Source organism: Acipenser ruthenus, chromosome 44 (assembly GCF_902713425.1).
Source record: "Acipenser ruthenus chromosome 44, fAciRut3.2 maternal haplotype, whole genome shotgun sequence".
NCBI lineage: Eukaryota > Metazoa > Chordata > Actinopteri > Acipenseriformes > Acipenseridae > Acipenser > Acipenser ruthenus.
The window spans coordinates 72,962-90,208 of NC_081232.1; the positions used below are offsets into that span (position 1 = coordinate 72,962).

A 17,247-nucleotide genomic window follows, 5' to 3' on the forward strand; every position below is an offset into this window, starting at 1 on the left:
GTGACACATTAGGGCGGGTTTATGTTCCTCATTGGTTATATTCCAGATTCTCAATGATTGATTAGAACATTTGAATTCTCCGCGCATTCTGTTAAGCAGTCATTGTTTCCGAGCTGTTGGCGCCTTTTTTTTTTTTTTAAATACAGTATAGTCATTCAGGAAAAGATTGCTAATCCAATATTAAGAAATACTTTCCATTCAAATTAAGCAGTCTGTGTTTAAAATTGTAACGGAAAAACGCTCAATAGACAAGCAATACTTCTTTATGGCGAGAGAAAATATCTAATAAACACATAAATAAACAAAACATGTACCCTTAACCCTATTATTATTATTATTATTATTTATTTCTTAGCAGACGCCCTTATCCAGGGCGACTTACAATCGCAAGCAAATACAAATACATTCAAGTGTTACAATATAAGTCATACAATAAGAACAAGAAATACAATAATTCTCAAGTGTGACAAACCACAATTCAATAATACAGCAGATAATAGTGAAAGTTACATCAGGATATGATTAAGTAGTGATAGTTACATCAGGATATGATTAAGTACAAAATACTACAGATTAAACACTTGGCAGATTACAATATTCTGAGGTACAGGATTAAATGCAGTAAAATAGGGGGCAGATAAGAGCAAAATAAAGCATATTTATTCTGCTCTTATTTAACCCTAAAAAAATAGATCCATTAAAAATATAATCATACTAAAAAAACGTACCCTTGAGACTAAAGAAAATAGCCCCATTAAAAACTATAATCTGAATTGATATTGTATCATACTGTTTCTTTGCAAAGAACGTGGCATTGATGTGGGGAACGTCAGCTACAGCCGCTGCAGCAAAGCCTGTGTTTGATATCGCTACAGACAGAGACATGGTAACGCTGCACTGACACACACACACGATTCATTGCTTCAGTTCTCACCATTCGGTATTATTCACAGTAAACAGAAACAGATTCGATGCGCTTTTATAGAAAATTGGGTGGCTCTTAAAAGAGCCTTTGGGGTTTTATAAGATCTTAAAAGCGGCGTCCGAGTGATTTACTTCTTGGCTGGCTTCTCAGTTTTCTTGGGCAGCAGCACGGCCTGGATGTTGGGCAGCACTCCGCCCTGAGCGATGGTGACGCCTCCCATCAGCTTGTTGAGCTCCTCGTCGTTGCGGACAGCGAGCTGCAGGTGACGCGGGATGATTCTGGTTTTCTTGTTGTCCCGGGCGGCGTTCCCGGCCAGCTCCAGGATTTCAGCAGTCAGGTACTCGAGCACAGCGGCCAGATAGACAGGGGCTCCAGCGCCGACACGCTGAGCATAGTTTCCCTTCCGCAGCAGCCTGTGGACACGGCCGACTGGGAACTGCAGTCCTGCCCTGGAGGAGCGAGTCTTTGCCTTAGCACGGGCTTTACCGCCGGTCTTTCCTCTTCCAGACATCTTCACTGTAATTTAAAATATCTCAATAATAAATGTTCGTCTGCTCTCCTGCTATTTATACACACCGACTCATTCGTGATTGGACAAAACAGTGCAAAACTTATTATAATGTTAAAGACGTCACAGTGAATGAGGGCGTGCAGAATTTTATTTGCCTGTCTCTGATTGGCTGTATCATATCCTTCCCGCTGTTTCTGGTTTGGCGCTGTTCTTCTGCTGTTTGTCTTTTGTTTTCGTCTTGGCGCTCATTTTTAAATTGGAATACAGTGTAACAAAATGTAACCGTTCTGAAGTGTTTAAAACCACACTGCCCCAGCCAGACAGATAGAGTGTTATAGGGCACTGGGGAACCTTCTCAACAGGGCATGGCCTGTACAGGTGGGACTGGCTGCACCTGAACAGGAAGGGACGCAGTGCCAGGGGGAGACACACTACAAACTACACAGCAAACAACAAAGTGCCACCAAATTGGTGCTAATGTTCATGTACTGATTAGTCTATATTTAACTGCAAGAAGCATTAGACATACATTTCTAGGATTAGAAGCTGTAGTCAATGTGGATAACTATGACACTGAACTGGTAATGTTGTTCCTATAGGAACCCTGTGACCCTATCCGCTCCTCCTCTGCATCTGTAAGATTTACAAGTAAGAAAAATGAATAAATTGTTAGGTGAACGTGTTTATAAACTCGTCTGTTCCCGTGTTCAGGGTGAGTGTTCGACAGGAGGAACGTGAGAGAAAGAAAGAAAGAAAGGGATAATAATTGCTATGCGTTTTGGAAGCACCAGCACGGTACTTGTTTATTTTGGCGTCAGTGGTCGAGATCTGTTTTTGTTTAAATATTTATTTTGTTTTGTGAGTGTTGTTTTTGTTTAAATATTTATTTTATTTTTGTATGAATAAAAACGGCACACCAACCCGCTTTTCACTCAGCTTTCTGGTCTGGCAATACGCTATATGGCTACCCTGGCACAGACCCTCTTAGAATATCAGTATGAAAAAATAAAGAATGTATGAACACTTTCCATTCCCTTCCTGGGCAAGAACAGGACATGAAAATGTAGTTTAAGCTTCTACTGTAAAGTAATAAATAACTACTTTTCCAGTGCAGTCTTTAAGAAATAAATTAAATACGTTTTGTCCTTAAAAAACTAAAGGTGTATTGTAGAACCATTTTAATCTATTTAGAATCTATAATACCATAGACCTATATTTTCATGGAAACGAATGAAAGGTTCAAATAACATATATGTACATTTTGTAGCATTTACGAACAGAAATACTAATGTTATGATTAATTTTATGGTTAACATTGTTTATTATATGTAATATGAAGAGTCATACAGTGCCATACAGAAGTTTACTTGGTACATATGTTTGAATCTATGACTAAATAATCCAGGTGTTTGCAATATCTGTATTTAAATACATTATACAACAATGACAGAACAATTTCTTCATTGTAAGGAGTTCTGCAAGATGGTATTCTTGGCTGTCATCATTACAGAAACATGTTTTGGGGTAAAATGAAGAACAATTGTCCCACACAGTCATTCTCCATTGCTAGTAATGATCTATTCAGGGATACCAATATATTTAGTGAGCAAGCCCCAGCACCAGGTAACCAGTGGTGTACCACAGGGATCAGTATTAGGTCCTCTACTCTTCCTAATCTACATTAATGATTTAGATTCTGGTATAGTAAGCAAACTTGTTAAATTTGCAGATGACACAAAAATAGGAGGCTTGGCAAACACTGTTGCAGCAGCAAAGGTCATTCAAAATGATCTAGACAGCATTCAGAACTGGGCAGACACATGGCAAATGACATTTAATAGAGAAAAGTATAAGGTACTGCACGCAGGAAATATAAATGTCCATTATAAATACCTTATGGGAGACACTGACTCAGAAATGTCTTCATCTACACAATGTGGGGAAGCTGTTAAAAAAGGCTAACAAAATGCGCAGATATATTGTGAAAAGTGTTCAATTTAAATTAAGGGAAATAATGTTAAAACTTTACAATGCATTAGTAAGACCTCATCTAGAATATTGTGTTCAGTTCTTGTCACCTCGCTACAAAAAGGATATTGCTGCTCTAGAAAGAGTGCAAAGAAGAGCAACCAGAATTATCCCGGGTTTAAAAGGCATGTCATATGCAGATAAAGAAGACTACTCGACGATCTGATCCAAGCATTCTAAATTCTAAAAGGTATTTACAATGTTGACCTAGGGGGCTTTTTCAAACTGAAAAAAGAAACAAGGACCAGGGGTCACAAATGGAGATTAGATAAAGGGGCATTCAGAACAGAAAATAGGAGGCACTTTTTTTTACACAGACAATTGTGGGAGTCTGGAACCAACTCCCCAGTAATGTTGTTGAAGCTGACATTCTGGGATCCTTCAAGAAGCTGCTTGATGAGATTCTGGGATCAATAAGCTACTAACAACCAAACGAGCAAGATGGGCCGAATGGCCTTCTCTTGTTTGTAACCTCCTTTCTTATGCTCTAAAAAGTCCAATTGCATCTCAGGGTCTTATATACTCTCCACTTCCACTAGACTGAGTCATCTTGTGATGGAGACACAGTGCAACTGTTCCTAGTGAAGTGTCTGGATACTGTGTGCTTTTACAACTGAGAGGAAAATAAAATCTCTCTTATTGAGCGCAGTGAGTCGACTGCTCCCCTGTGTGAACTCGAAGGTGTGACGTCAGACTTCCTGCTTGAGTGAATCTCTTCCCACAGTGATCACAGCTATACGGCTTCTCTCCTGTGTGGACTCGCTGGTGGGCTTTAAGGTGGGATATTTGATTGAAACTTTTCTCACACTCGGTGCAGCTATAAGGTTTCTCTCCTGTATGAATTCGCTGGTGTCTTTTTAGGTCTGTAGACAGAGTGAATCTCTTCCCACAGTAATCACAGCTATACGGTTTCTCTCCTGTGTGAATACGCTGGTGGGCTTTTAGCTGTGACGCTTGTTTGAAACGCTTCTCACACTCAGTGCAGTGATACGGTTTCTCTCCTGTGTGAGATCTCTGGTGTATTTTGAGCTCTCCTGCTGTATTGAAATCCTTTGCGCAGTCAGTGCAGTGATACAGCTTCCCTCCTGTGTGCATTCGCTGATGCAATGTCAGGGTTTCTAACTGAGTGAAACTCTTCTCACATCCACTACAGTGAAACAGTTTCTTTCGATGGTGAATTATCTGGTGTGATTTAAGATGTTGCAGCTGTTTGAAACTCTTCCCACACTGAGTGCAGGAATACGGCTTCTCTCCTGTGTGAATTCGGTGGTGTCTTTTCAGCTCTGTTGATGTACAGAGACTCTTCCCATATACAAGAGACAGATGCAGTTTCTCTCCTGTGTGAATTTGCTGCAGTCTTTCAAAGTGGTCAGAACACCCCTCTTCAATGGGGTCAGATTCAAGTTCAAGAACCTCCTCTTTAATGATGACCGGTTCAATTCCAGGGATCTCTTCATTAATGTGGACAGGATCTAGTGCAGGTTTCTCCTCCTCCCCTTCAATAGATGTCAGCTCTGTAGCCTGCTCTGGACTCCTGCACCATTCCTGGTCAAAGAGCTCATCTTGAATGGGAACTGATTCTGTCTTCGACCCTTCCTCAGCATGAGGGAGAGCATTTCTCTCTGCAGGACCTGTGTCAGAGAGAAGAGTGAAACACTGTAAAATCTACATAATAAACTGTGTTCATTCTAGATTGCACATCCAGTAACCTGTCATTATCATGTGAGGAGTGCTACCCTCAGTGTGTTCTGGTGGATCCTGAGATGTATTTTGCTGATAACACAATATCACAGAACTGAAATGTTACTAAAATAAAATCATATGTCAGGTCCTACCACAAAATCTAGGTGTTCAGCACAATATCATTGCACTCAGAAACGTGTTTTCCTTGTTATTTACTAACATGCCTTTGTCATCAGAAACAGCTTCACGTGTTTTACTTGCTGCTACTATAAAGCTCTTCCTAGGCGATGTTAACACCACTACTGTCATCTCCTTGTCTTACACAAGAACGTGTGAGTAAGTGTTGCCTCTAAACAATATTCCATTATTGTATTACTAACTTAAGCAATTACTAAGAGCATTACAGTTGTGTGTACTGAGTCTTAATTAGATACAATACCATTCAATCATTTGATTAGCATGTTTTTAGAAATGTTTGATTGCAGTTCGGCCGCTTGTTTATATCCCACATCATGGTAATAAAACACATCCTCGCACTGAAAGAATTACAGCACAAGAGACACTCAGTTCAGCGCAGCCCTCTTTATCTACGGCTTCCCACGAGTACCGAGTGCAAGTGCAGCAGTATTATATTGACGCGAGAGTCGCGCCAGTAGGATACAGGCAGCAATCTGTACGGGGTCTCCAAGGTGACGTAACAGACACAGATTTGGGGTTCTCTTGTAACGTTGCCGCAAAGCATGGTGGTAGATCGAGCTAAACGTTAACATCGGAAAGACGTTACTGTGTTAACGTTTTTTACTACAGTACCAGTAAGAATCTCCTAAAGGCTGCTGCCAGCAGTTTATCCCATTCCTGAAGAAAGCAGTGCGGCTATATTAAATATCTGCTTACCTTCCACTGTGTGTCTCCATTCCGCTGTCCTCGTGTGGACCAATCTGTGCTCTTCCTGCTGCAGCTCGGGGACATGAAGGACATCCATGTCAACCCCGCAGTATTGTTCATTGGTGTTTGTGAGAGATTGGGTGAAGTTCTTATCGCCAGTGTTCGTGTATTCTCCGTCCCGCATTGCTTTCAACTCGCTCTCCGCTATTTCCAATCGCAATCTCACGCTTTCAAATTTTTGGTCTCTTTCGTCCAGTCTGAGATTGAAAACTGCACATTTACTGTCCACGAACTTTGCTAACGCAGACATGACGCTCAGCACAGCCGCTTTCACTGCAGGCTCGATAGCAGAGGCGAGTTCTTCCTCAAGGAGAGACGCGGAGGATGCGCAGATATCCATCTCTTCTTTCATTTCAGAGACGCGTCTCACTCTCGCCTCTTCCATTAATACAAACACAGCGGCTTTTCTTGTGCTCTGGTGAAGACTGTCTATAATGGAAACCTCCTACACTGTAAATACAGAACTATCAGCTTGCACACAACAGTTTTGAGTAATTTACTGAATGGTATCTGCTGTAAATAAGGTATGAGGTCAATTTCAACTCTGGCAATACCCGTACAATTTTTCTGAGGTATGACAGGCCCGGTTTTTGGGATAGAACCGCATAACCGTCTTGCGTTTTGTTTGGTCCTTGTCTGTCGGATGAATATGAAGTCAACTCAAGTCTGCAAGCATGGAGGCACTGGTCGTGTTCCTCAAGGACCCTGCGTGACGTCACTCAGCCCCGCCCACACAAATTCCGTCGCAGCTTTACTGCGGGTAAGTAGCTGCCGCTGTGAAGCACAGACACGAAGCTGAGATCACGACCTGCTAATCGTAATGCAAACAACCACTAGAGCTACTGCTGCCCCCTTCGTTAGCGGAGGCGAACGACAGCTTCTCATCAGAACATACGAACATAAGAAAGGTTACAAACGAGAGGATGCCCCTTTCAGCCCATCTTGCTCGTTTGGTTGTTAGTAGCCCAGAATCTCATCAAGCAGCTTCTTGAAGGATCCCAGGGTGTCAGCTTCAACAACATTACTGGGGAGTTGATTCCAGACCCTCACAATTCTCTGTGTAAAAAAGTGCCTCCTATTTTCTGTTCTGAATGCCCCTTTATCTAATCTCCACACACACACACATAATTTAATGAGATGTAAAATAATAATAATAGTTTTTTTAAAAACATCCCTAGACAGTTGTGTTTATTTATTACCGTCAAATAAGCACTACATAAATAAACGAGCCTGTTGTCATGACAACTGGTGATCAAAGAAATAATAAAGTAAAATAAAACCAAATGAAATCAATAAATAATAGTGTCAAAGCCTTAAAGTCATAACTTTGAAGTCATACTGCATTGCGAGTATTAGGGATTGGTGTTGTGTTTTCAAGCGCTTCACGGTTTAGAGACGGCGTTTCTCTCGAAGCTGCGTGTGACGTCAGACCTAATAATGATGTTACAACCGGGGGGGGGGGCTCTTACAATGAAGGTGTCGTGTATTGTTCAATAAGCAATACAACACATACAATCTCACAGAAGTTGTTTTGAGAGCTTCAGAGGGCAGTGCTGCATATTTAGATTCTACACACATATGCACAGCTGTTAATTCATTCGGTGAATTACACACCTTCAGAATCCTAGTTTATATATCTCCTCCTCGTTAGTATAGTGGTCAGTATCCCCGCCTGTCACGCGGGAGACCGGGGTTCAATTCCCCGACGGGGAGAAACTTTTTTGTTTTATTATTTTTCTAATCTATATTTATAACATAAGAACTTTACAAGAAGGTCTAGTAAAATGTTACTAATATTAAAAAAAATACCTTCAATTGGACATTACGACAAAACTGAAAAGGGCTCGTTCTGTAAAGAGAAAAGCATACTCAACACTGGGGGCGCTGTTACCTTCAGCCAAACAAACATCGAGGAAGCTAAGAAACTGTCTCCCTGTGTCAGCCATCTTGCCTCAAATCGCTGTATAATTTAGTGAAATTTGACTCTCCATTGAAGATATTGTGATAAAACAGTGATTAAAAAAAAAAAAAAAAAAAAAAAAGTCCTTCGAGCCGGATTTGAACCAGCGACCTAAGGATGCCCGTGCTTTTCCACTACAGTCCTCCGCTCTACCAACTGAGCTATCGAAGGCAGGTCTTTAATCGATTACGGCCAGACTGTATGTATCAGTAGCGCATTAGCGTGTTGTACATCTCATTACAGACACATGGGGGCGCACTTGACTATTCAATGCAGACACTTTATAAATGAACAACATCTACTTCGCTATGACAGACTACGGAGGATAATGTGTACCAAAAAATTACGATACATATGAATGTTTCGCAGAGTTTTAAACCCTATTATAAAACGGATTGTTATAATGCTGCATGCTGATTGGCCAATCAATGGTTCTAAGGCGTGATATAATCCCCGGTATAGTAACTGTTGGGTAAATTACTAGACCCGTGGCACTATTGTATCACTGCGCCTATTGAAATAACGGTAGTAAAAAAAATAAAAATAAAAACAGAAAACCCTGTCAAAATACCTGGCAGTCGTGGAATAAACATCTGAAGGAAATCACTTTCGAGCTGTTTGCAACGATGGCCATCAATAAATGGGAAGAAATAGAAGCTGCATCGGCTCATATTTGCAAGTGTCCCAAAAGCAAAGAAAAATGAAACCGTCACACTGAGGTACAGAACTCTAACATTGATGTGCGAGAAAAAATTCTGCGACAATTGACAGTCACTTTAGGAATTGTACAGTTAACGGCGACAGTCAGATGAATGTCTATGAACACAAAATTGAAACTCAAATCAAGAAAAATCTTCCATGAGTATCAATGGTTCATAGGAATTATTTTGTGTTGCGGAAGGTTATGCTTCAAATTTCTTAATACATCTTCAGAAACGATCTATTTGTCTTGTATGTATTTATATTTACTTTAGTAAATCAGTTTTATGAAATCATTACGGGGCTTGAGGGCGCGGGTTACCGTGTATATTGTCACTGCTTGGTTGGTTGCAGGTACGAGGCTGCGCCTCTAGCAGTGACAATATCCACGGTATATATTAATAAAGCATTAATATATGGGAACTGCAGTCCTGCCCTGGAAGAGCGAGTCTTTGCCTTAGCACAAGTTTTACCGCCGTTCTTTCCTCTTCCAGACATCTTCACTGTAGTTCAGAATACAATAGATGTCTGTACTGGCAAGCAACAATTACTTTGTTATAAGCAGTAATGCTGGATGGTATTCAGGGCTGTAAAATGAAAAATTGTCCCACACAGTCATTCTGCATTGCCAGTAATGATCTATTCAGGGATAATGCAATATTTAGTGAGTAAGGGGCCATAGAAGCCTCACAGTAAGTCAGTATATATTCCTAAACAAATAGGGAACCACACTGTCCTTGTGAGACTGGTGGACAATGGGTGTTTAGATCCCCAATTAAAATAATGAATGTGTGTAATGGTTTAACTCAGTTAAATTTCTCCCAAACAAGCTCAAGATCACCGGGAAACAATTGTACAATAAAACACGCAATGCTGTTATATCTCTTATACATTTGATCACATTTTGCAAATAAGATATGGTACAGAAGTAGAAAAGAAGGTTACTACCAAAATATCATAAATCAGCACATTAATGTCACAACCAATAATGGTTAGGCAACAGTTCAGTGTAAATGTCAATTACAGGTGAAAACAATACGTGAACTTCTGTCCTGTAAGAGCCAATTATATTCATAATATAATCATATGAATATATTTATATTAAGAAGCAGTAGTGTGGAGTAGTGGTTAGGGCTCTGAACTCTTGACCAGAGGGTCGTGGGTTCAATCCCTGGTGGGGATGCTGCTGCTGTACCTTTCAGCAAGGTACTTTACCTAGATTGCTCCAGTAAAAACCCAACTGTATAAATGGGTAATTGTATGTAAAAATAATGTGATATTGTAAGTTGCCCTGGATAAGGGCGTCTGCTAAGAAATAAATAATAATAAGCAAGCAGGATAAGTGAGTAAATAAATTCATATACATTTTGTGAATTCTAATTAATAGGATAGTACGAAATCGTTCTTAATTCTTTATCCATCAGTTGTTAAATATATATATCCTTTAATTAGAATCACGGCACAAAATCATTTTAACACCCATTCACCGGTTCTTTAAGGAAGATAAGATTCAGCACCCCTTATTCAAGTTCATAGATCAATTATTCTAGCTGTTCGCTGTGATTCACTTTCATTGAAGATTAAAACTACTTTCTTTTGTAAGAAAACTAAATATAACACACACTATTTTTACCTTACACCACTATCAGCTTTTCTGCAAATATACATTTATGTAATTCCCCAAGTATAGTTTCTGTAAATCTTTCTACTCTTCAGTTTAATTAGGAAAGTGTCCCCTTTCAGTCTTTGTTTAGCAAACTGTAAATTCTTCCAGTAAAATTGACCATTCTCAGTAAGTTCATTCAGTCAATTAATTGTTTAATCATTAGTTATCCTCTTCTTTCATGACAATCCCAGGCAGTTCACTTTTTTATATTTTAATGTCTTTTAAACAGCCATTGAGTCTTCATTTGTATTCATTATTGGGTGTTTCTAGATGTTTACTATGTCACATGCTGCTTTCCATTTTCTCTGACATGTTATTTAAGTGGGTAGTTGCAGTCCAAGATGTTAAAGGGAAGCTCCCTTTTTCTGACTTATTCATTCGTGGTGTTTGCTAGAAGTTGAAAGCAAGCTCCCTTTTCTCTGACCCTAAAGACAAAGACAGCCTCTTGGTTGTCCTTTAGGTTTTCCAATCTTACCATATCTCCCATTGCTCACAACAACTATATTGAATTAGCTGCAATACCTGGCACTTCTAGGGAGTCAAACTCGGTTGAGCCTGTGGGCCTCTCTTATTGGTGTTGCTATGGTTACTAAGCTAGACTACTCCCTTTTTCATCTTTTATTACAATCCTTATCTTTCTGCTTGCCATAGAGACTAGGCCTCCAGACATACATGTTGAATCCATTAACCTGTTCCGTTCCTACAAGATGGCTTGAACATCAAAGTGGAGATGATTAGCTATTCATTCAGGAACACCAAAGAAAAAGAAAAATGTCATTAGAATATTATTTAAGGTTATGGAATATGATAGACAGGCTCAGTAAGTATGAATTAAATGACGCTTGTATTCATGAAACTATAATATACACCCATGCAAAACATCAGACAAGTCCTTCCCAATATTTACATTTGAATAACCAGGGATCAGAAGACAACAAGTTCATTTTGACAAAGGGATCAAGAAGTCAAATTGCATCTCAGGGTCTTATATACTCTCCGCTTCCACTAGACTGAGTCATCTTGTGATGGAGGCACAGTGCTACTGTTCCTAGTGAAGTGTCTGGATACTGTGTGCTTTTACAACTGGGAGTGGAAAATAAAATCTCTCTTATTGAGCGCAGTGAGCGGACTGCTCCCCTGTGTGAACTCGAAGATGTGACACCAAATGTTCTGTCCGATTGAATCTCTTCCCACAGTGTTCACAGCTATACGGCTTCCCTCCTGTGTGAATTCGCTGATGTACTGTCAGTGCTCCTGAACGGGTGAAACTCTTCCCACAGAAATCACAGCTATATGGTTTCTCTCCTGTGTGCGTTTGCTGGTGTCTTTTCAGGTCTCCAGACAGAAAGAAACTCTTCCCACAGTCATCACAATGATACTGTTTCTCGCCCGTGTGAATTCGCTGGTGGGCTTTAAGCTGCGATGCTTGACTGAAACTCTTCTCACACTCAGTGCAGCTATAAGGTTTCTCTTCTGTGTGGGTTTGCTGGTGTCTTTCCAGGTCTGTAGACAGAATGAAACTCTCCCCACAGTCAGAACAAGGATACTGTTTATGTCCCGTGTGAATTAGCTGGTGGGCTTTAAGCTGTGATGCTTGCTTGAAACTCTTCTCACACTCAGTACAGCTATAAGGTTTCCCTCCTGTGTGAGTTTGCTGATGCAATGTAAGGGTTTCTAACTGAGTGAAACTCTTCTCACATCCACTACAGTGAAACAGTTTCTTTCGATAGTGAATTAGCTGGTGTGTTTTAAGATGGTGTAACTGTTTGAAACTCTTCCCACACTGAGTGCAGGAATACGGCTTCTCTCCTGTGTGAATGCGATGGTGTCTTTTCAGATCTGTAGAGGTATTGAAACTCTTTCCACATTCAGTGCAGCAGTACGGTCTTTCTCCTGTGTGAATTCGGTGGTGTCTTTTCAGCTCTGTTGATGTACAGAGACTCTTCCCACAAACAGTACAGAGATGCAGTTTCTGTCCCATGTGAATTTGCTGCAGTTTTTCAAAGTGGTCAGAACCCCCCTCTTCAATGGGGTCAGATTCAAGTTCAAGAACCTCCTCTTTAATGATGACCGGTTCAATTCCAGGGATCTCTTCATTAATGTGGACAGGATCTAGTGCAGGTTTCTCCTCCTCCCCTTCAATAGATGTCAGCTCTGTAGCCTGCTCTGGACTCCTGCACCATTCCTGGTCAAAGAGCTCCTCTTGAATGGGAACTGATTCTGCCTTCGACCCTTCCTCAGCATGAGGGAGAGCATTTCTCTCTGCAGGACCTGTGTCAGAGAGAAGAGTGAAACACTGTAAAATCTACATCATAAACTGGGTTCATTCTAGATTGCACATCCAGTAACCTGTCATTATAATGTGAGGAGTGTTGAATTGGCCCCTCAGATCCTGAGCTGCCACTCTTGCACAAACTACTTTGGTTGTAAAATGAAGAACAATCGTGACACCCAATCATTCCTCATTGGTAATAAATTGATAATATTTGGGGTAACACTGCATCAGTGGGACGGATTTGTAATTGAAATATAATAAGTGGAGGCAATTATCTATTGAGGATATGTAGTGTGCAAGTTGCCTCAGTGGGGAGAACTTTAGGCAATAAAACATTATTTTGTTCAGACGCTTAAATAATCATTATCGCATCAACATACTCAAATCACTCTTCCGTATACACAGAAGGGATTCACTTACGACCTGGAAGTGGAAATGACGTATGTTCACATTTGAACTTTACAATGTTACTATTGCAGTTACAAAGTTTGCAATATTAGTGTGGAGTAGTGGTTAGGGCTCTGGACTCTTGACCGGAGGGTTGTGGGTTCAATCCCCAGTGGGGGACACTGCTGTTGTAACCTTGAGCAAGGTACTTTACCTAGATTGCTCCAGTAAAAACCAACAGTATAAATGGGTAATTCTATGTAAAAATAATGTGATATCTGTATAATGTGATATGTTGTAACAAATTTAAGTCGCCCTGGATAAGGACGTCTGCTAAGAAATAAATAATAATAATAATTATTGAAGTTTTAAAGTCACAATTGTTCTAGAAATGCATAGGTTTAATAATCAGCTTTAATTTTTAAACTGAATTGCTTAATTCAAAAACAGTAGCCTATTTCAGAAATATAAACACAACAACCCGTGTATAGTACAGGGCTATATTTCTGTAAATAGTTTTTAAACTGTTTTTTTCCTTGAATTTTGTTTTTTATTTTTTTATATCCAGATACATTTGTTTAAGTAAAACAAGTTTTACTTTTACAAAAACTGTCAAGTTTGGTGTTATTTTAAATAATGATATGACCTGTTTATAACCGCGATGGTGTTGAATTCGCAGGTCACATTCAGTAGGACTATTTGTTTACTCTTTCCCTCCCTCCTTGTTAACGTTGTGTGAACAGAACAGTGAGAGCTGATAGATTGAAATATGATCTCCTTACCTTTCAGTGCTCTTCTCCACCCCGCTGTGCTTGTGTGGTCTCTCTGTTCAGAGTCATCACCTCGCATCAGCAGGTCCTGCTCGGAATAGCTTCCATCCTCCTGGATTAAAACCCGGGAGTTTTTCAGTGCGGTGTGGACTGCACGCACCGGATCCCTGACTGTCTTAACTGGAAGAGTGGAGAAATCCCGCGCCGGCAGGTCGTGAGCAATAATACTGTCGCTCCCGTGGTATTGTGTTTCAGTGTTTGTGAGAGATTGGGTGAAGTTTTTCTCGGCAGTGTTCGTGTATTCTCCGTCTCGTATTGATTTCAACTCGCTCTCCGCTATTTCCAATCGCAATCTCACGCTTTCAAATTCTTGGTCTCTTTCGTCCAGTCTGAGATTGAAAACTGCACATTTACTGTCCACGAACTTTGCTAACGCAGACATGACGCTCAGCACAGCCGCTTTCACTGCAGGCTCGATAGCAGAGGCGAGTTCTTCCTCAAGGAGAGACGCGGAGGATGCGCAGATATCCATCTCTTCTTTCATTTCAGAGACGCGTCTCACTCTCGCCTCTTCCATTAATACAAACACAGCGGCTTTTCTTATGCTCTGAGGAAGACTGTCTATACTGGAAACCTCGCAGTCTGCTGTTATCTTTACAGAACTATCAGCGATCGTCTTGAACACGAATAGTTGTTGATTAAACTGAGCACAGCATGTGAACGAGCTGCGCTCTGAAACTGCGATAGCGTGTCTCCTCTCACCCAAAAGGACGATGTACTTCCGTGTTATTATTTACAGATTCTCGAGAGCTCAGGATGTATCAATCTAGCAGCCAGTCTGTTACAGCGCTGGCGCCACCTACCGAACACCTCCCAGAGGTACATGGAAACCGTTTGGGTTGTTTGTCATGAAATCAGCAATACATGGGTACAGTCAATACTCATTGAAACGAACCCGGATTTAACTGGCTAGCTTCCAGACCGTGGCATATTTACACCTTATATATTACCCCCTTTAAATGTACAATTCAATCTCCCCAGAGATGTACCCTACTTAGCTCAATCCAGGCGGTTGTCATGCTGATGCGCTGGGGAGGCCGCACTGTGGTTGATCCCCGGAGCCAGCATCGCAGCCGTTGTGTGTGCTGATGCGCCAGGGAGGCAAAATAAGATGATCCCTGGAGCCAGCATTACACTTCAGCCATCACCACCTGACAGAAGGATATCTACATCATCATATGGAAGGAAGCGCAAATGGATGGAGACACAGATGGATCACATTAGTTTATTGTAAAGCTACGCCTTAGTTGATGCTTATCTTGGCGAGAGCCGAGTTCAAATCAGCATGAATCTCGTGTACTGGAAATCATTACATAGAAAATTTAATTCCATAAACAATTATACATACATTTAAACACTTATTTTCGTCAGAAAAATGTCAGAAACATATTAGTGTGTGTGTGTGTAATGTGCAGGATTACATTAGTAGCGCTGCCAGTGTTTACATAAATAAACACGTCGGAAGTCAGGATGGCCGAGCGGTCTAAGGCGCTGCGTTCAGGTCGCAGTCTCCTCTGGAGGCGTGGGTTCGAATCCCACTTCTGACAAGTTGCGTTTTTTTTTTTCTTCTGATATCACGATTCTTTTAATTTCCAATGCATGTATCGTTATCTAGTTGTATACTAATTAGTGGCTTTTCTTTTCTCTATTTAAAGCACACCTTACAGTAGGATGAATGCGGACTGTAGTCTTGGTGAGGAGAACATGCCTGGACAGCATGCAATTGATCTGATTGAGCTGATGCGCCAGGGAGGCAAAATAAGCTGATCCCTGGAGCCAGCATTACACTTCAGCCATTAACACCAGACAGAAGGATATCTACATCATCATATGGAAGGAAACGTAAATGGATGGAGACACATATGGATCACATTAGTTTACTGTAAAGCTACGTCATAGTTGGTGCTTATCTTGGCGAGAGCCGAGTTCAAATCAGCATGAAGTTTTAACATCTACTCTCGTGTAATGGAAATCATTATATTACCATTACCATTAGCGGTAATAATGCTATGAGTGGCAGAGTATTGCTTATTGTAAAGCCTACAGTTTTGAGATTCAGGGAGATACGTTTTTCTTTTAATTGTTTTTCTGCTGAGGGGTAAGGTCTTTTCGACTCCATTGCCTTGGCTTCACAGCTCCTCTGTACAAATCCTGCACACTGCATATACAGCACTGCCCTGTGAAGACCCGTCTGTCACAGCAAACAGGGCTGTTTAAAAATGTAATCACTCATAATATTATGAGAAGACATTATATTTAATGATAAATACTTTTTTAAAAAGCAGTTTATACTAGTAAACCTTTTCGTATGAACTCATAAACACCCAATTTGTCATAAATAAACTTAGGACTTAGGTTTCTGCACCCTGCCAGCTTAGACACTCATCTCATTTTGTTACAAAATTTGTGTTTCAGGATCGCTTTCATCGAAAAATGTACCTATCCTATTTTTAAATTCGTACAATACAACACAATTCTAAATTCTGTTTTTTTTTTGTTTGTTTTGTTTTTTATTTACTGTAAAATGTCACTGAATCGGGGCCCGAGGATTTTGCTTCCTCTGCTTGCTTATGCCTAGCGCCTCCAGTGGTGCTGTGCATGTTTAGATTCTACATACGCCCGTGTAATTCATTCAGTGAATTACACGTCTTCAGAATCCTATCGATACTGAGCTTAGACATCTCCTCCTCGTTAGTATAGTGGTCAGTATCCCCGCCTGTCACGCGGGAGACCGGGGTTCAATTCCCCGACGGGGAGAAACGTTTTTGTTTTATTATTTTTCTAATCTATATTTATAACATAAGAACTTTACAAGAATGTCTAATAAAAAATTACCAGTATTCAAAAATATACCTAAAACTAAACATTACAGAACGAGCCCTTTTCAGTATTGTTGTAAAGAGAAGACAATACTCAACACTGGGGGCGCTGTTACCTTGACAGCCAAACGAACATCGAGGAAGCTAAGAAACTGTTTCCCTGTGTCGGCCATCGTGGCTCAAATTGCTGTATAATTTAGTGCAATTTGACTCTCCAGTGAAGATACTGTGTTAAAACTGTGATCTGATATAAAGTAAAAAAAAAAATGTCCTTCGAGCCGGATTTGAACCAGCGACCTAAGGATACCCGTGCTTTTCCACTACAGTCCTCCGCTCTACCAACTGAGCTATCGAAGGCAGGTCTGTAACAGTTTGTGGCCAAACTGTATGTATCAGTAGCGCACTCAGGACAGCGTGTTGCTTATTACAGACGCATGGGGGCGCACTTGACTGTTTCAATGCAGAGATATTTTAAATGAAGAAAATGTGCTTTGCTGTAACAAACTACGGAGGATAATT

The 17,247-nt window shown here is 40.6% G+C and overlaps 3 protein-coding genes and 5 non-coding genes across 8 annotated transcripts; 3 read left to right on the forward strand and 5 right to left on the reverse strand.

The window, feature by feature from the left end:
• Nucleotides 1-989: 989 nt before the first annotated feature.
• Nucleotides 990-1,471, reverse strand: LOC117967183 (histone H2A-like). The gene has a single exon (XM_059012442.1). The coding sequence runs from the start codon at nt 1,434-1,436 to the stop codon at nt 1,053-1,055; it is 384 nt and encodes a 127-aa protein (XP_058868425.1). The 5' UTR covers nt 1,437-1,471; the 3' UTR covers nt 990-1,052.
• Nucleotides 1,472-2,756: 1,285 nt separating this feature from the next.
• LOC117398875 (zinc finger protein 180-like) lies at nt 2,757-6,940 on the reverse strand. Its single transcript, XM_033997970.3, has 2 exons — nt 6,042-6,940; nt 2,757-5,095 (listed from the first exon to the last, which is right to left on the reverse strand). The coding sequence occupies exons 1-2, from the start codon at nt 6,475-6,477 to the stop codon at nt 4,101-4,103; spliced, it is 1,431 nt and encodes a 476-aa protein (XP_033853861.3). The 5' UTR covers nt 6,478-6,940; the 3' UTR covers nt 2,757-4,100.
• Nucleotides 6,941-7,733: 793 nt separating this feature from the next.
• trnad-guc (transfer RNA aspartic acid (anticodon GUC)) lies at nt 7,734-7,805 on the forward strand. Its single transcript has one exon. It is a non-coding gene; the product is annotated as a tRNA-Asp (tRNA).
• Nucleotides 7,806-8,135: 330 nt separating this feature from the next.
• trnay-gua (transfer RNA tyrosine (anticodon GUA)) lies at nt 8,136-8,223 on the reverse strand. The gene is given in 2 exon segments: nt 8,136-8,171; nt 8,187-8,223. It is a non-coding gene; the product is annotated as a tRNA-Tyr (tRNA).
• Nucleotides 8,224-11,242: 3,019 nt separating this feature from the next.
• Nucleotides 11,243-14,608, reverse strand: LOC117398857 (zinc finger protein 883-like). Its single transcript, XM_033997949.3, has 2 exons — nt 13,862-14,608; nt 11,243-12,688 (listed from the first exon to the last, which is right to left on the reverse strand). The coding sequence occupies exons 1-2, from the start codon at nt 14,424-14,426 to the stop codon at nt 11,526-11,528; spliced, it is 1,728 nt and encodes a 575-aa protein (XP_033853840.3). The 5' UTR covers nt 14,427-14,608; the 3' UTR covers nt 11,243-11,525.
• A 765-nt stretch (nt 14,609-15,373) lies between these two features.
• On the forward strand, nt 15,374-15,456 carry trnal-cag (transfer RNA leucine (anticodon CAG)). Its single transcript has one exon. It is a non-coding gene; the product is annotated as a tRNA-Leu (tRNA).
• Nucleotides 15,457-16,594: 1,138 nt separating this feature from the next.
• trnad-guc (transfer RNA aspartic acid (anticodon GUC)) lies at nt 16,595-16,666 on the forward strand. Its single transcript has one exon. It is a non-coding gene; the product is annotated as a tRNA-Asp (tRNA).
• A 331-nt stretch (nt 16,667-16,997) lies between these two features.
• On the reverse strand, nt 16,998-17,085 carry trnay-gua (transfer RNA tyrosine (anticodon GUA)). The gene is given in 2 exon segments: nt 16,998-17,033; nt 17,049-17,085. It is a non-coding gene; the product is annotated as a tRNA-Tyr (tRNA).
• Nucleotides 17,086-17,247: the final 162 nt, after the last annotated feature.